At 44.3% G+C, this 14,174-nt stretch overlaps 1 protein-coding gene across 5 annotated transcripts in view; it reads right to left on the minus strand.

Annotated features, from left to right (window-relative positions):
- Positions 1-1,098: 1,098 nt before the first annotated feature.
- Positions 1,099-14,174, minus strand: part of DNM1 (dynamin 1) — an 88,519-nt gene continuing 75,443 nt past the window's right edge. For 2 of the 5 annotated variants that reach the window (XM_044305704.1, XM_044305702.1), the window contains one exon: positions 1,099-3,858. In XM_044305704.1, coding sequence (XP_044161639.1) covers positions 3,789-3,858 — 70 coding nt within the window. In that variant the 3' untranslated portion in view covers positions 1,099-3,788. The remainder of the gene's footprint in view (positions 3,859-14,174) is intronic. The other 3 variants (XM_044305706.1, XM_044305705.1, XM_044305703.1) reach the window with 3 other exon arrangements.

Genomic DNA, 14,174 nt, shown 5'->3' on the forward strand with positions numbered 1-14,174 from the left:
GTCCGTTCCATTTTTTTTGGGCGGATAGGATGCGGAGCTATTTATTTCAATGGGTCCGCAAAAAATGTGGACAGCACAATCAGTATGTCCGTTCCGTAGCCCTGCAAAAAAAAAAAAAAAACATGTCCTATTCTTGTCCATTTTATGCATTTGTTACAATGGATCCGCAAAAAAAAAAAAAAACGGATGGCATCCGTTTTGTTTTTTTGCGGACCGCAAAACAAATACGTTGTGGGCCTGTAGCCTTATTCTGATATCTCTAGTTCAGAACAAGAAGATTTTTTGTTAGAAAGCGGGGAGCTGGGCTCGGATTCTTCTTCTGAGGGGGACAGAGGTGGTAAACCATTCATTCACATTGGGGTCTGATCTGAGGTCTGATTAACATTGGGTGTCTGATTGGTGGTCAGACCTCAGGTGTAATGAAAAATATTTTTTTCTTATTGTTCCCCTCTAAAAACTTGGAATATGACAGATTTTCAGTTGTTTCACACTTTTTTGTTCTGTATATAATTCCACATGTGTTAATTCATAGTTTTGATGCCTTCAGTGTGAATCTACAATTTTCATAGTCATGGAAATAAAGAAAACTCTTTGAATGAGAAGGTGTGTCCAAACTTTTGGTCTGTACTGTATGTCTGCAACCAAGCAAACAAGGAAAGTCGGAGAATTGGATTATGGGGGGCTTCTTGTCTCTGAAAACCACTGAGGAAGAGGGAGGCTCCTTTTTTATTTATTTTTTTATACCTGTGGGTTTCCTGTCCTGAGAGGTGGACCCTCTCTCATGGACTCTTGAAAATCAAATTACCGGTAAGTGTAATTATCATTTTCCAGAGCATCTCCTAGGAACGATCTGTGAAAACCACAGCCTAAACACGGATGCTATCTGTGTTGTATCCATGGTTTTCACAGGCCCATAGACTCTAGGCCTGCTTCTGTGGTACCGCCATGGACCCACGTCCTGTGCAAAACTACTGATGTCTGAATACACACATTACAGTTGGAGACCACAGACATCCCATGTCCATGATTCACTAATGTGTGGAAAAAGCATGAAACTCAAGCATGAGACAAGAAACCATGTGGGTTTTTTTACAGAAACATATTTTATTCAACGCTCTGATGGGTTTCACAGATAAACACCAGCACCAAGAACTTCTTCCCCAAATGGATGATCCTTTTACATGCAGAGCAACAGATCCAGCTGCCAACTGTTTGACGTCCATTCATCTCCACAGGATTTACGTCCTACTAAAGACTGAAATTCACATGGAAGCACACTGGCTTACATATCTTGAAGATCTCATATATATATATATTTAGATTTATTTATAATATATTTATATCAGGATATGCCACTACCACAGACAGGCAAGGAACAGAACAGAAGATGAGATTCGTATAGGAATAATCATATGCGTGTAGCACAACCATCGTACGACAGGACAGACAGTGTGGTAAGTGTCACACACTCACAGCTAGGAAGCGGACAACAGTCTAGGCCCAGGGAGGCTTACAGGTCATACTGAGGCTTAGGACTCTCTGGCCTGGATGGGCTAACTCTGGTGGCTCTGATCACAGGAAGAAAGAAAAGGGGAGAAAGTGGGAAAGAAAAGGTCAGTCACAAGCAAAGGAAACAAAGAGAGGAATTGTTTAGTGTAGTTACAGAGGCCCTAGGATCAGCAACAAGGAGGTGGCACTCTCTACAGGCCCTAGGATCAGCAAACGAGGAGGTGGCACTCTCTACAAGCCCTTGGATCAGCAACTAGGAGGAGGTGGTGCTCCCTACAATCTCTAGGATCAGCATTTGGGAGGTGTCGCCGTATACAAGCCACTGGATCAGCAACCAGGAAGCAGTGCTCTCTAGAACCCCTAGGATCAGCAAGAACAGGTGGCACCCTCTACAAGCTCAAGGATCAGCAACCTGGAGGTGGCCCTCTACAGTTCCTAGGATCAGCAACCAGGAGGTGGTGCTCTCTACAAGCCCTAAAATCAGAAGCCCAGAAGGTGTCATTCTCTACAAGCCCTAGGATCAGCAACCAAGAGGTGTTGCTCTCTACAAGCCCTAAGGTCAGCAACCAGGAGGTGGTGCTCTCTACAAGCCCTAAAATCAGAAGCCCAGAAGGTGTCGCTCTCTACAAGCCTTAGGATCAGCAACCAAGAGGTGTCGCTCTCTACAAGCCTTAGGATCAGCAACCAGGAGGTGTCGCTTTCTACAAGCCTTAGGATCAGCAACCAGGAGGTGTCGCTTTCTACAAGCCATAAGGTCAGCAACCAAGAGGTGTCGCTCTCTACAAGCCTTAGAATCAGCAACCAGGAGGTGTCTCTTTCTACAAGCCCTAAGGTCAGCAACCAGGAGGTGGTGCTCTCTACAAGCCCTAGGGTCAGCAGTTAGGAGATGATACTCTCTACAAACCTTAGGCTCTGCAGCCAGGAGATGGTACGCTCTACAATCCATAGGATCAGTATCCAGGAGGTGGCACTCTTTCAAGACCCATTGGTAGCGTCTGTGGACCCTATCTATGACCACCTACCAGGAACTGCCACTCTCTACACATCCTAGGGCCAGCAACCAGGTAGTGGCGGTCTCTAGACATTAAAATTCTATTCTTATTCTATGCCCAAAAACAACTTTTAGCAAAATTGATGAGCGCTGTTCCACCTCTGTCCTTCAGGGCCCAAAACCATGCATCACTTTACACTACATTTATAGCCCTTGACACACAACATAATGACAGTTGTCCTTAAAAATCATACATGTCCATAATTAAAGGGACACATTCTTATCCCATTGCACTGTCCCTGGTCTATTACTATTGTCATCATTCCTTTAAAAACACTAACGCCTCTGGCACTTACTGTGGGGTGCATACAAGTGGAGCATCTAACACCCCCCCCCCCCCCTTAAAGGGATAGTTTACCTGTGACCATGTCTCCCATTGATATGCCCCCACACAGATACACCGTACCTGCATGGGAAAATGTAGCAATTCAGAGCGGTTTTATTATATACCTATACTATATCCGCAAGACTGTATTCTGCTCATTCGTACGGAACAGATCACAGGTAAACCACCCCTTTAAAACACAAAACAGGAAATTAAAAAGAATAATAATAAAGGGAATAAAATCCATACCCTGTAATTCATCATCTAATTGCAAAATGTTTTTAATTAAAAACATCAGAAGTGACCCTTCTTTATTCGATGGGAATGAACATTTTCACAGTTTGTGTTCTTTCAGATGGATCATGCAGCACAGGGGGGGTGCAAAACAAAAGTGGGTCACAAGAGGGCGGCAGAAGCACAGCGAGCATGGACAAAAGGGCTTCCATAGGACAAATGATGGGTCGGAGGAGGTGGGGGAAGACTGTAGTTCAGCAATGGCTACTCGTTACATCGCTCTCGCTTCATTGACATCTTTTTAATACAAAAAAAAAATCGTACAACATAATACACAACAAAATCATTTCTATAAGCTGGATGTGCAGTGGCATCGAGTCCGAGGGGGGGAAAGAAAATAAGAAAGAAATAAAATATATATATATATCTATATATCAACCAGACATTGCAGGTGTTTAAACATCACAATATGGCGCTGCAAAGGGACGATACTACACATCTGTACAATACAATACACGGTGACACTGAGCCAGTGTATACAACATATTGGGGGTGGGGGTGTTTTCACCATGCCCGAAATAGGTGTGATGGCGGGGAGGGGGGGGGGGGGATCGGGAGAAGGGATGGGGGGGGAGAAAGCTGTGTTCGCCAGCCAGGCCTCCATTTTTTTTAATCTAAGAGGGACGGGTCGGCAGGTCGGATAATGGTGGGTCGTGTAGGTGATGCGGGAGCCTTCCTGCTGAATGAAAACAGAGACAAGAACAGACAGAGAGAACACAGAGCGTGATTAGCATTATCCATGATATGAGACAGTCAGCCCCGATTCCCCTGCCATTCCTACGCTAGCGGGGCGTGAGGTGACTTTAAGAAGCTGTCCGCTACATCAGAACATGAATACGGGTGTGTTAGGTGGATTCAAAATGGCCACCATTTGGTAGGGTCTCGTGTATCTGCGTTAAATAGTGGCCCCGTTGCCCATGGCAAACAATTCTCTTTTCATATGTCAAAAATAGCGACGACTTGCATTCTGCAATGGATCCGGCAGGCTTCCGCCAATTTTCGATGAAAAAAGTAGCGGCGCTACTCTTCCCGTCAAAGTAAGAAACCTGTCGGCAATGGACAAGGGCGTTGGGCACAAGTGCGGAGGGAGGAAATGTGGACTGAATATATTTGCGCTGGAAATGCCGAAACACGGGCTCTGGTTGCTATGGCAACACTATCCCTGTTACGACAGCAGAATTTGCTGTCCTTAGAGCACCTTTTATGTCAAACTGCGCTGTGATTGGTTGCTATGGGCAACAAGGCCTGCTCTTTTGTCAGACAGCGTCGATGAGGCCTAGTTTTGTGGCACACTACGGTCCCCTAGCTCTGACTTCTTCGGTGAACAAATCATTGTGGACCCTAAGAATCAGGATTTGGGGGCCAAACTGCGACACCTAATATACAACACAGAGGGAGATTTGGCAAAACTTGTGCACAGGAAAACTGGTTTAGTTGCCCCTAGCAACCAATCCGATTCCACCTTTCATTTTTCAGAGCTCCTTTGGAAAATTAAAGGATTAATCTGGTTGGTTGCTATGGGTAACTAAGCCCGTTTTACTTTACACCAGTTTTGATAAATCTCCCCCAAAGTGTTTTGAATAAACTTTATAGATACAGTCTGGGGAAAACCGCTTTAGAAACTGATAATTTGGGGGCCTGATCTTTCATGTGGAAACCATGTTGGATTTTTTTCTTATTTTACTATCATATTTTACGTCATACATTCTTTTCTGGAAGAAAGCCACCAGAGGGCCGTGTTGTGTGTGTGGTATGTGAGGGTCTCCAATGTCCTCCATGCTCTGTCCATGTCAGGTTTAGGAGGGCTGACTGTGCGTGTGGGACACTGAGCAAACACAGCAAGATCACAAGATTACGCCATAACTAGACATGCGGTATGCTATATATATGGATATAGGAGAATCTGAATTTAAAAAAAGCAATGATTTCTAACATTTAATCTGTTTTCCTTTAGTCCTAACAGAAGTACAATAATGGGGTATTTCTGCCCCTGTGTACTAGTAGGACAGATGGAATTTTTAATTGAATCTAATTAATGACTAATTAGAAACCCCTGAGCCTATATAAAGATACCTAACTCCTCCTATCCTGTGTTTATTATAAAGAAGTAACGTATTTAGGGCGAGTTCACATCGCTGTTTATTTCTCCGTTCTTCTGATCCGTCAAAACAGAAAAATTAAGAAAAAAACATATCCTGTAAAAAAACAATGGATCCTGTGCATCACTCCTGCACATTTGGCATTCATTTGAGCCATTTCCATCCAAGATCCATTATTTTAGACTGAAAAAATAGTTCTGCATGCACAACGGAAATGACTCAAATGGATGCCAAATAACTGATGCTCAGGATTGTTTTTTATTTTTTATTTTTTTTACAGGATCCGTTTTTTTCTTTTCTTTCTTTTTCTGTTCAGAAGAACGGAAAAATAAATGGTGATATAAAACTTACCCTAAGTGCGGGATTCTTGTGCTGCTGTTAGGACTGAGGGAAAACAAATTAAGGTTAGAAATCAACGCTTCCCTTACGCCAGCAGCACAATAATGGGGAATTAACAAGCAGTATTCTCATAGGGAGGGCCCTCTTGTGTGGTTGAACGGAAATACAGCCACAGAGCAGTCTCTGTAAACTCAACACAAGTGTGTGCTCCATAATACTGGCAAAAATCGGATCCTCAAGCAAAGCAAAACATCTCTCCTCACATGACACATGGCAGGAAGGGCTAGGTTTCATTATATAGGCTCAGCGGTCTCTAATTGGTGATTAATTTGATTAAATAAAAAATTCCCCATTATTGTGCTGTTGGTTAGGACCTAAGGGAAGCACTGATTTCTAACATTAATCTGTTTTTCCTTAGTCCTAACAGCAGCACAAGCTTTCCCCCTAAGTATACTACTTCATTATAATAAACACAGGGTAGAAGGGGCTAGGGATCATTCTATAGGCTCAGGGGTCTCTAATTAGTGATTGATTTCATTAAATAAAAAAATCTATCTGTCGTCCTAGTACACAGGTGCACAAATACCCCCATTATTGTGCTGCTGGTTGGGATGTAAGGTAAAAAAACAATAGCGCACAGTATAAGCACACAGGAGATCCCCACAACAACCAGCTTAATGTAAGCTAGCATCTGCTTGGTTGCTATTGGCATTTCCGCATTAGCTTTTTGGTGCAGTAGCTACATGGCCCTCTACGGCGGGATAAAATGGTCACAGCGGCAGGTGGGTTGCGGTTGGTAAGTAGTAATAAACACATTGCGATGAGGGATCTGATAGTATGAGTGAGTGAGACACAGGGTGTAATAGGAAGGGGAGGCGAGTGACACTCAGTCCGAGTTGCCAGGCATGGTTCGTTTTTGGAGCACGGCAATACCAGAGAGCGATGGAAACGGGAGATGAGAGTGAGGCCTCATGCACACGACCGTATGTATTTTGCGGTCCGCAAATAAATAAGGATAACATCCGTGTGCATTCCGTATTTTGTGGAACAGAACAGCTGGCCCCGTAATGCGGACAATAATAGGACATGTTCTATTTTTTTGCGTAACGGAAATACGGACATAGGAAATGGAATGCACACGGAGTAACTTCAGTTTTTTTTGCTGACCCTTTGAAATGAATGGTTCCGTAAACGGTCCGAAAAAAAACGGAACGGGCACGGAATGAAAATACGTTTCTGTGCATGAAGCCTGAGACTATAAGGATGGAGAATGCGGAGAGGAGGCTGGAAGGAGCGAAAGCAGAAGGATCATCAGGTGTGACCGATAAATGGGGGCGTGACCAGAAGACATATCTGTGGGGTAGGACGCTTATGTGGCTGCTAGCTGGTGGATTAGGTCTGTTTACACGAAGCAGGACCATAGTGGTCACAAGGTTTGGCCATGCGAGGAATGATATGACATGGAAGGTCAGTGCTCCATGCAAGACGTCCTAATGGTGGCTGCTTGGGGTAAACAGCGCTATAGAAGGAAGGCACAAGTAAAAGGGGCTTTATAAGTCAGGGGTCTCCATCCTGGGGCTACAGGTTGGAGACCACTGCTTTGGATCAAAAATGGACAGGTCTCCAAGGAGAAGGACATTTGAGGTGCTTTTTCTGCTAGGGTGTTCTGTCTAAATGATATCTAAGAAGAAGACTTGAGTCGCAAACCTATGGCATTCTTAATGCCTCTCCTTAATGCCTTAGTAACTATTTGCATCCCCATGTAATTACAATTCTGGAGCATCTATTCTTGTGCTTAATGCTGTGCTATTCCTTTATTATTCCTGCTAGAAGTTATGAATGAATTACTAGCAGTTTGCAGTGAAGATGCAGATAGGTGTAACTATTGGGGAAGGGGGGGGGGGGGGGGTGGTACCTGCACGGTCTGATTAGATACTGACAACTGTGTTAGCAATTCATTCAGAAACTTCCAGTAGGAATAATAGAGTCATAAGAATAGATGGTGCAGAATTGTTATTACATGGGGAGATGCAAATAGTTACTAAAACAGACATGTGGGGGTAGGGGAAAGCTCCTATTTAATCTTGGAAGTAGCACCTAATATGGCTACTAAGCCAAGCTAAGGCCTCATGCACACGACCGTTGTGTGTTTTGCAGTCCGCAAATTGTGGATCTGCAAAACACGGATGGCGTCTGTGTGCGTTCTGCAATTTGCGGAACGGCATGGGCAGCCATTAATATAACTGCCTATTCTTGTCCGCAAAATGGACAAGAATAGGACAGGTTATATTTTTTTTTACGGAGCAATGGATGTGGACAGCACACGGAGTGCTGTCTGCATCTTTAGCGGCCACATTTTGCGGTCCGCATCCAAGCCGCAAAAACAAGGTTCGTGTGCATGAGGCCTAAGGCTAAGGGGGAAAATCTGTAAAGGGTCAGTGTGCAACACAGCGGCCATTTTGAAGCCATCATCTTGAAACCTACCCGATAATTTCAAATGGGAGGGGGTTCATGTGACATATGTAACTGATAGAGAATTTGACTAGGAATCCAAATCTGTGCTTAAATGTGACGTACCTTTATTCCTTTGTGAGAGGACAGAGATTGTGTTGATCGCCGGGGAGACTAGAGCAATGCCCGAGTCATTGCAGTGCATTTTAATGCTCAGCACCCTGTGCCATGGCGTATGGGTGGTCTGTTAGGGTGCCAGGCTTTGAAATATGCTGCAATGACTCTGCCCTCCCTGGAGATCAGCATAATCTCTGTCCTCTCCTCGTCTCGTAGCCATATCTGGGTTTGTAACAATGAGAAAATTGTTAATAATTTAGGCAGGAATAAAGGCAGGTTACATTTAAGCACACATTTGGATTCCTTTTCAAATTCTCCATCCGATACACGTGTCATATGCACCCCTTTGCTTTTAAAAATATTGAATTGGTTCCAAGATGGCGGCTTTCTGTGCCTCTCACAGATTTGCCCCCTTAGCAACATGCTACACACAGGACGGCTTTCCCAATCACCTTTTTTCCATTTATTCAGGCGTCTCCATACTTTTGGACCATCCTGTAGTCTTTGGGTATTGAATCTGCAATTTTTTCTGAATTACGTAGCATTTTAATTCCTCACCGTTATCAAGATATGTGTTTGCTGTCAGTGAATGAGAACACTGTTGTTTACATTCAGTGACTGGATGTAGCCAGTCCTGCTCTCAGGTGAGACGTAGATACCTAAGGCATATTAGAAAGTTGTAAATCTCCTTTAACATCCTCCGAAGCTCGCTACAGACAACGGCTACAGCACCTTAAAGGGGATGTACACAAAGTATTCTAAAGATCCAACTAAACTAAATTAGTGACCCCCATTTTGGATAGTAAATTCTAAAGGCTATGTACACCTTTGGGGGCATTTATTTTATTATTTTGCACTGTACCCATTTCAAACTAAAAACATTTTTTTCAAATGGTCTTTATTAAAAAATTGTTGAGCGCCTTACTCTGTACAGCCTTGAGATTCTCTAGTAACAGGCTCTGTGTTTTTACTCTGTTCTTACGGACAGCTCAGCTCATGGCTCCTTATCTCTGATCTCTGACCTCCTAAACATTATAGCTCAGTTCTTATCTTAGTGATGAATGTGGCGCTTAAAGGGGTTATCCAAGACCTATAATGCCCCCCCCCCCCCCCATATGCCCGGGTCCCTCACACAGATTGTACTTACCCTGCTTCCTGGCACCGGCGTTGCTTCGGATGCCGGCAAGGCCGCCACTGCATCTCCCTGTCGCGCGGATGAAAACATCCGGCGACGGGGAAGCAGCCAATTGCAGGCTGCAATGGGAACGAGCCTCCCCAGGATCACGGGTGACGCTAGGCAGGCTCCTCCCAGTCGCGGCCTGCTATTGGCTGCACAACCCGACGCTGGATATCATCATCCGCGCGACGGGGAGATGCAGCGGTGGCCGTGCTGGCATCAGAAGCCACACAGGTGCCTGGGAGCGAGGTAAGTACAATCTCTGTAAGGGGCCCGGGCATTTGGGGAGTATTATAGGACTTGGTGGATATCCCCTTTAAATAAGTGTTTATGACTTTTTAGTAGTTTAGAGATAAGTGAAAGTGATAGTATGATTCACACAGCTAGCCAGTTCTTTGTGAAAGAATGGCTGAAAATTTTTAATAAAGACAATCTGAAAAAATTATTTTTAGCCCAAAATGAGTAAAATGCAAACATAAAGAAAATTACCCACACGGCCTTTAATTTCCTTGAATATTATAACTAGTTCCTTGAAGAATCCATATTCCAAATCTGGGGCTGTTGTGCTTAGAGGGAGTTATGATAAGAAAGAAACTGCCTGGCAACAGGGTAAGAGACGACAGATGGGTGGGGAACATGTGCGTAACACACATGAAGATCACATGACTATAGGGAGAAAAAAAAAGGAGGCACACAGGTCACATGACTTGAAATGCGTGACATACCGTGACGAGTGTTCCTCATGGGTCACTGATAGTTATTCTGAAAAATAACATGAAGTCAGAGGCTGAGAACAGCCACAGCCAGAAGCATGTTAGGGCCACGTATGCATACACGGAGAACCATGGCTGACCATGATACATATACATACAAGCATACATTAATCTACGGCCACAGCCGGATTACAATTGGCGCTTAAACAATATGGCGGTCGATGTAGTCATACACGTACACGCCAAGGTCTCATTCGGACACCATTGTAGGACAAGTGTGAACAGACATCAATGCCCGGCATTGGAAAAATTAGGGTTTGGTTCATAGATATAGTGTCAGTCTTGTGAATTCTCCTTCTTGCACCGATTATGTGATGAGGCTTATGCTAACTACGGCTGACGCGTTTCAGATCTGATAAATTTAAAGTGGTTTTCTGGGAGTAAAATATTGATGTAGGTCATCAATATCTTATCGGTGGAGGTCAGATTTCCGGCACCGTCACAATCAGCTGTTTGAAGAGGCCGCAGCACTTCGGGGCGCGCTGCAGCCTCCTTAAAGCTAACCAAGCACAGCGCCGTATATTGTATAGTGGCTGTGCTTGGTATTACAGCTGAGCCCCATTCACTTGAATGAGACTGAGCTGCTCCTAGGCCATGTGATCGATGTATGTGATGTCACACGGCTTAGGGCTCATTCAGACGGCCGTATGCTATCCGCAAAAATGCGGATCCGTTTTTTTGCGGATTAGATGCTGACCTATTCACTTCTATGGGGCCCTTTTCTATTCTAGGTTCCGCAAAATAAATGAAACATGTCCTATACTTGTCCGTGAAAATCAGGACATGGCCCTATTGAAGTCTATGGGTCAGCAAAAATACTGAATGCTATCCGTTTTTTTGCGGATCAGTTTTTTTGCGGATCCGCAAAAAAAACGGATAGCATTCAGTATTTTTGCGGACAGCATACGGCCGTCTGAATGAGCCCTTAGGAAGAGGCCTCAGCGCTCACCAGCCTCTTCAAACAAGTGAACAGAGTCAAAACCACATTGATCAGATGTGGATGTCAATATCAAAATGGCAGACAACCCCTTTAAAGAAGACCTGTGTGTTCTCCTGACATGTCTGCTGTACAGAATGCTTGTATTCTTCATGAAATAACATATTTTCTTAGAATTCTGCAATGGACCATTCCTCCGTTATTCCTCCTAAAAATGTATGAATAGATTGGCGACTGGGTGTTACCAGTTGAACACAGTCTGACGCTGCATCACACTGTGTAAGGACATGTCCCCTTGACAAGGTTAATCGTAATCGTACACTGTTATTTACATTACATTTACATTATAAATTTCTAGGAGGAATTAAAGAGGACGGTATGGAAAACCATTCTATACTAAGTGAGGGGTAGCAGGTCCTCTTAAATTATTATTAGGGCTCATGCATACAAACGTTGTTTAGTCTGCATCCGATCCACATTTTTTGCGGGTTGGATGCGGACACAGGCACTTCAATGGGGCCGCAAAAGATGTGGACAGCACACGGTATACTGTCGGCATCTGTATGTCCATTCCGCGGCCCCACATAGAAGATAGAACATGTCCTATTGTTGTTCGTTTTACGGAAAAGGATAGGACAGTTCTATAGAGGGCAGGAGGTTCCGTTCCGCAAAGTGCCAGTATCTGTGTCTTGCAGGATCCGCAATTTGCGTACCACAAAAACGGCTACAGCTGTGTGCATAAGCCCTTAAAGTAACCTACTCAAAGAATTATTTAGAGGGAGGTTTATCAAGACCGGCATTTTCTCTACTGGTCTTTGATATCCCCAGCGCTGCCGGAAGATGCATTTAAAGGGGTTGTCCTGCCACATATATAGCCGACCTATGGTCGAGATAGGTCATCGTTATCTGATCGGCGGGGGTCTGACACCTGACAACCCCACTGATCAGCTGTTTGAGGAGGAAGCGGTGCTCCATGCGGGCACTGCTTCCTGGTCCTCTGGAGCGGCAGCATATAGTGTAAATACAAGTACTCGCTCCATTCACTTGAACTACCACTCCCAGCAGACAAAAGGAGGAAGATACTACTTCTGGATCTTATATATATTTTTTCTTCCGGTTTGTAAATTTTTTATACTGGCGTTAAGAGGGGGCAGCAGGGAGTTATCTTCTTCCTGCTGGAGCTTTTCTTAAAGGTGAAGTCAACCTTTACAAACAGCTATTCTTTAATTGTCCCAATGCATCGAAAATTAAAAAACAAAGCTATAGGCCTTAAAGGGGTTTTCTGGGATTTTTCATATTGATAGCCAATCCTCAGAATAGGTCATGAATATGAGATTGGCGGGGTCTGACTCCCGACACCCTCACCGATCATCTGCATTGAGCACCGCGGCCTCTTTCTAGGCCAGTGATGTCACGTTCATCGTTCACATGGCCTAGGCACAGCTCAGTCCCATTTAAGTGAATAGGGCAGAGCTGCGATACCGAGCACAGCCACTATACAATGGACGGCGCTGTGCTTGGTAAGCAGTGGCGGTGGTGCCGGGAGTCAGACCCCACCGTTCAGATACAGGAGACCTATCCTGAGGATAAGACATCAATATGAAAATCTTAGAAAACCCCTTTAATTAAAAGTGCCCTACCATTTTCCTTCTATAGCTCCTATGCAGACCTGTGCATCTCCATGGTAACAGACAACAAAAACCCTGTGCAGTCAGATCCTAGAGGCATAGTCTTCTGCTTTATACAAAGCTACACGGGCTCCCGTGTGTATAAAGCTTTCATCAGCACAATCCGCAGACACAAAATCCCAGAGGGACTTGTGACGGGGCGATCTCACCATGATGTCATTGATGAATCTAGCTGTGGAAAATGGACCCTCATTCTATATACAAGAGAAGTGGGGGAGGGGGAAGCACCAAAACAAAACACAGATATTAGGGAGGTTCCCATTCGTTTTATATGTGCTGCACCTTAAGGCGCATCTGTCGCCATTATGTCCTAGAGTCAGCCATTTTGATAGCGGATACTTCTGGCTCACAAAATGGCCACCGCTTGCAGAAGGCTCCTGCTGATGACTTTTGATAAAGCTAAATAAATGCACAATGAAAAGATCTGCAACGTGCAAACATACTTGTGGGGTCATTTAGCAAACTGGTGTAAAGTAGAGCTGGCTTAGTTGCCCATAGCAACCAATCCGATTCCACCTTTCTATTTCCAAAGGAGCTGTCAAAAATGAAAGGTGGAATCTAATTGGTTGCTATGGGCGACTACTTTACACCAGTTTGCTAAATGACCCCAGTGGTGTTTCAAAACTTGACCATTTTTAAGATCTATACAGGCCGTCAGTGACTGGTAACATTCTTGTTGTCATCCACGGTCCTGAACATGTCCTACTGACACACATGCAGGGCTCATTACAATGTATGGGGGCTTTTTTTTTTTTTTTGTATTAGGAGGTGATCAGGATAGGTATTCTGCCCATGAATGTTTCCAGTCACTGACAACAAGCAGAGATCTTGAGAATGGTGAGGGACTGAAACGCAAAAAAAGCTAATTCGGTAAAGCTCTCTTCAAATAAACCCTGTAGCCAATTACTGCACAGCTTTCATTTCCTAACCTGCTCTGGTAAAATGAAACCTGCGCTGTGATTGGTTACTATGGGCATGAAAGACGGATTTTTATTCGGCTTTATTAAATCTGCCCACAAGTTGCATCACTTCTCATTATACGATGGCTGAACTTTATATTTGAAATCAGAAGCCCCTCTAACAGATAAAAGTGGGGCCAAGGTAGAATGGGGAGTTAGTTGCCCATAGCAACAAAGCTGAGGGGCCCTCTAGGAACGTGGTTGTGGATCTGTCAGTGTGAGTGTCTTTTTGTGGTTAAAGAGAATGGACATGTCTGTTTCAGTGGCTACTTGCATTCCCCCTGTAATAACAATTCTGCAGCATCTATTCTCATGGCTCTATGTTGTGCCACTCCTCTATTATTCCTACTAGAAGTTAGACGTGAATTACTAGCAGCTTGCAATGAAGGTCCATCTGGGTGTTAGGCCACTTTCACACTTGCGGCAGTGTGATCCGGCAGGCAGTTCCATCGTCG

Source organism: Bufo gargarizans, chromosome 9, assembly GCF_014858855.1.
Source record: "Bufo gargarizans isolate SCDJY-AF-19 chromosome 9, ASM1485885v1, whole genome shotgun sequence".
Taxonomy (NCBI): domain Eukaryota; kingdom Metazoa; phylum Chordata; class Amphibia; order Anura; family Bufonidae; genus Bufo; species Bufo gargarizans.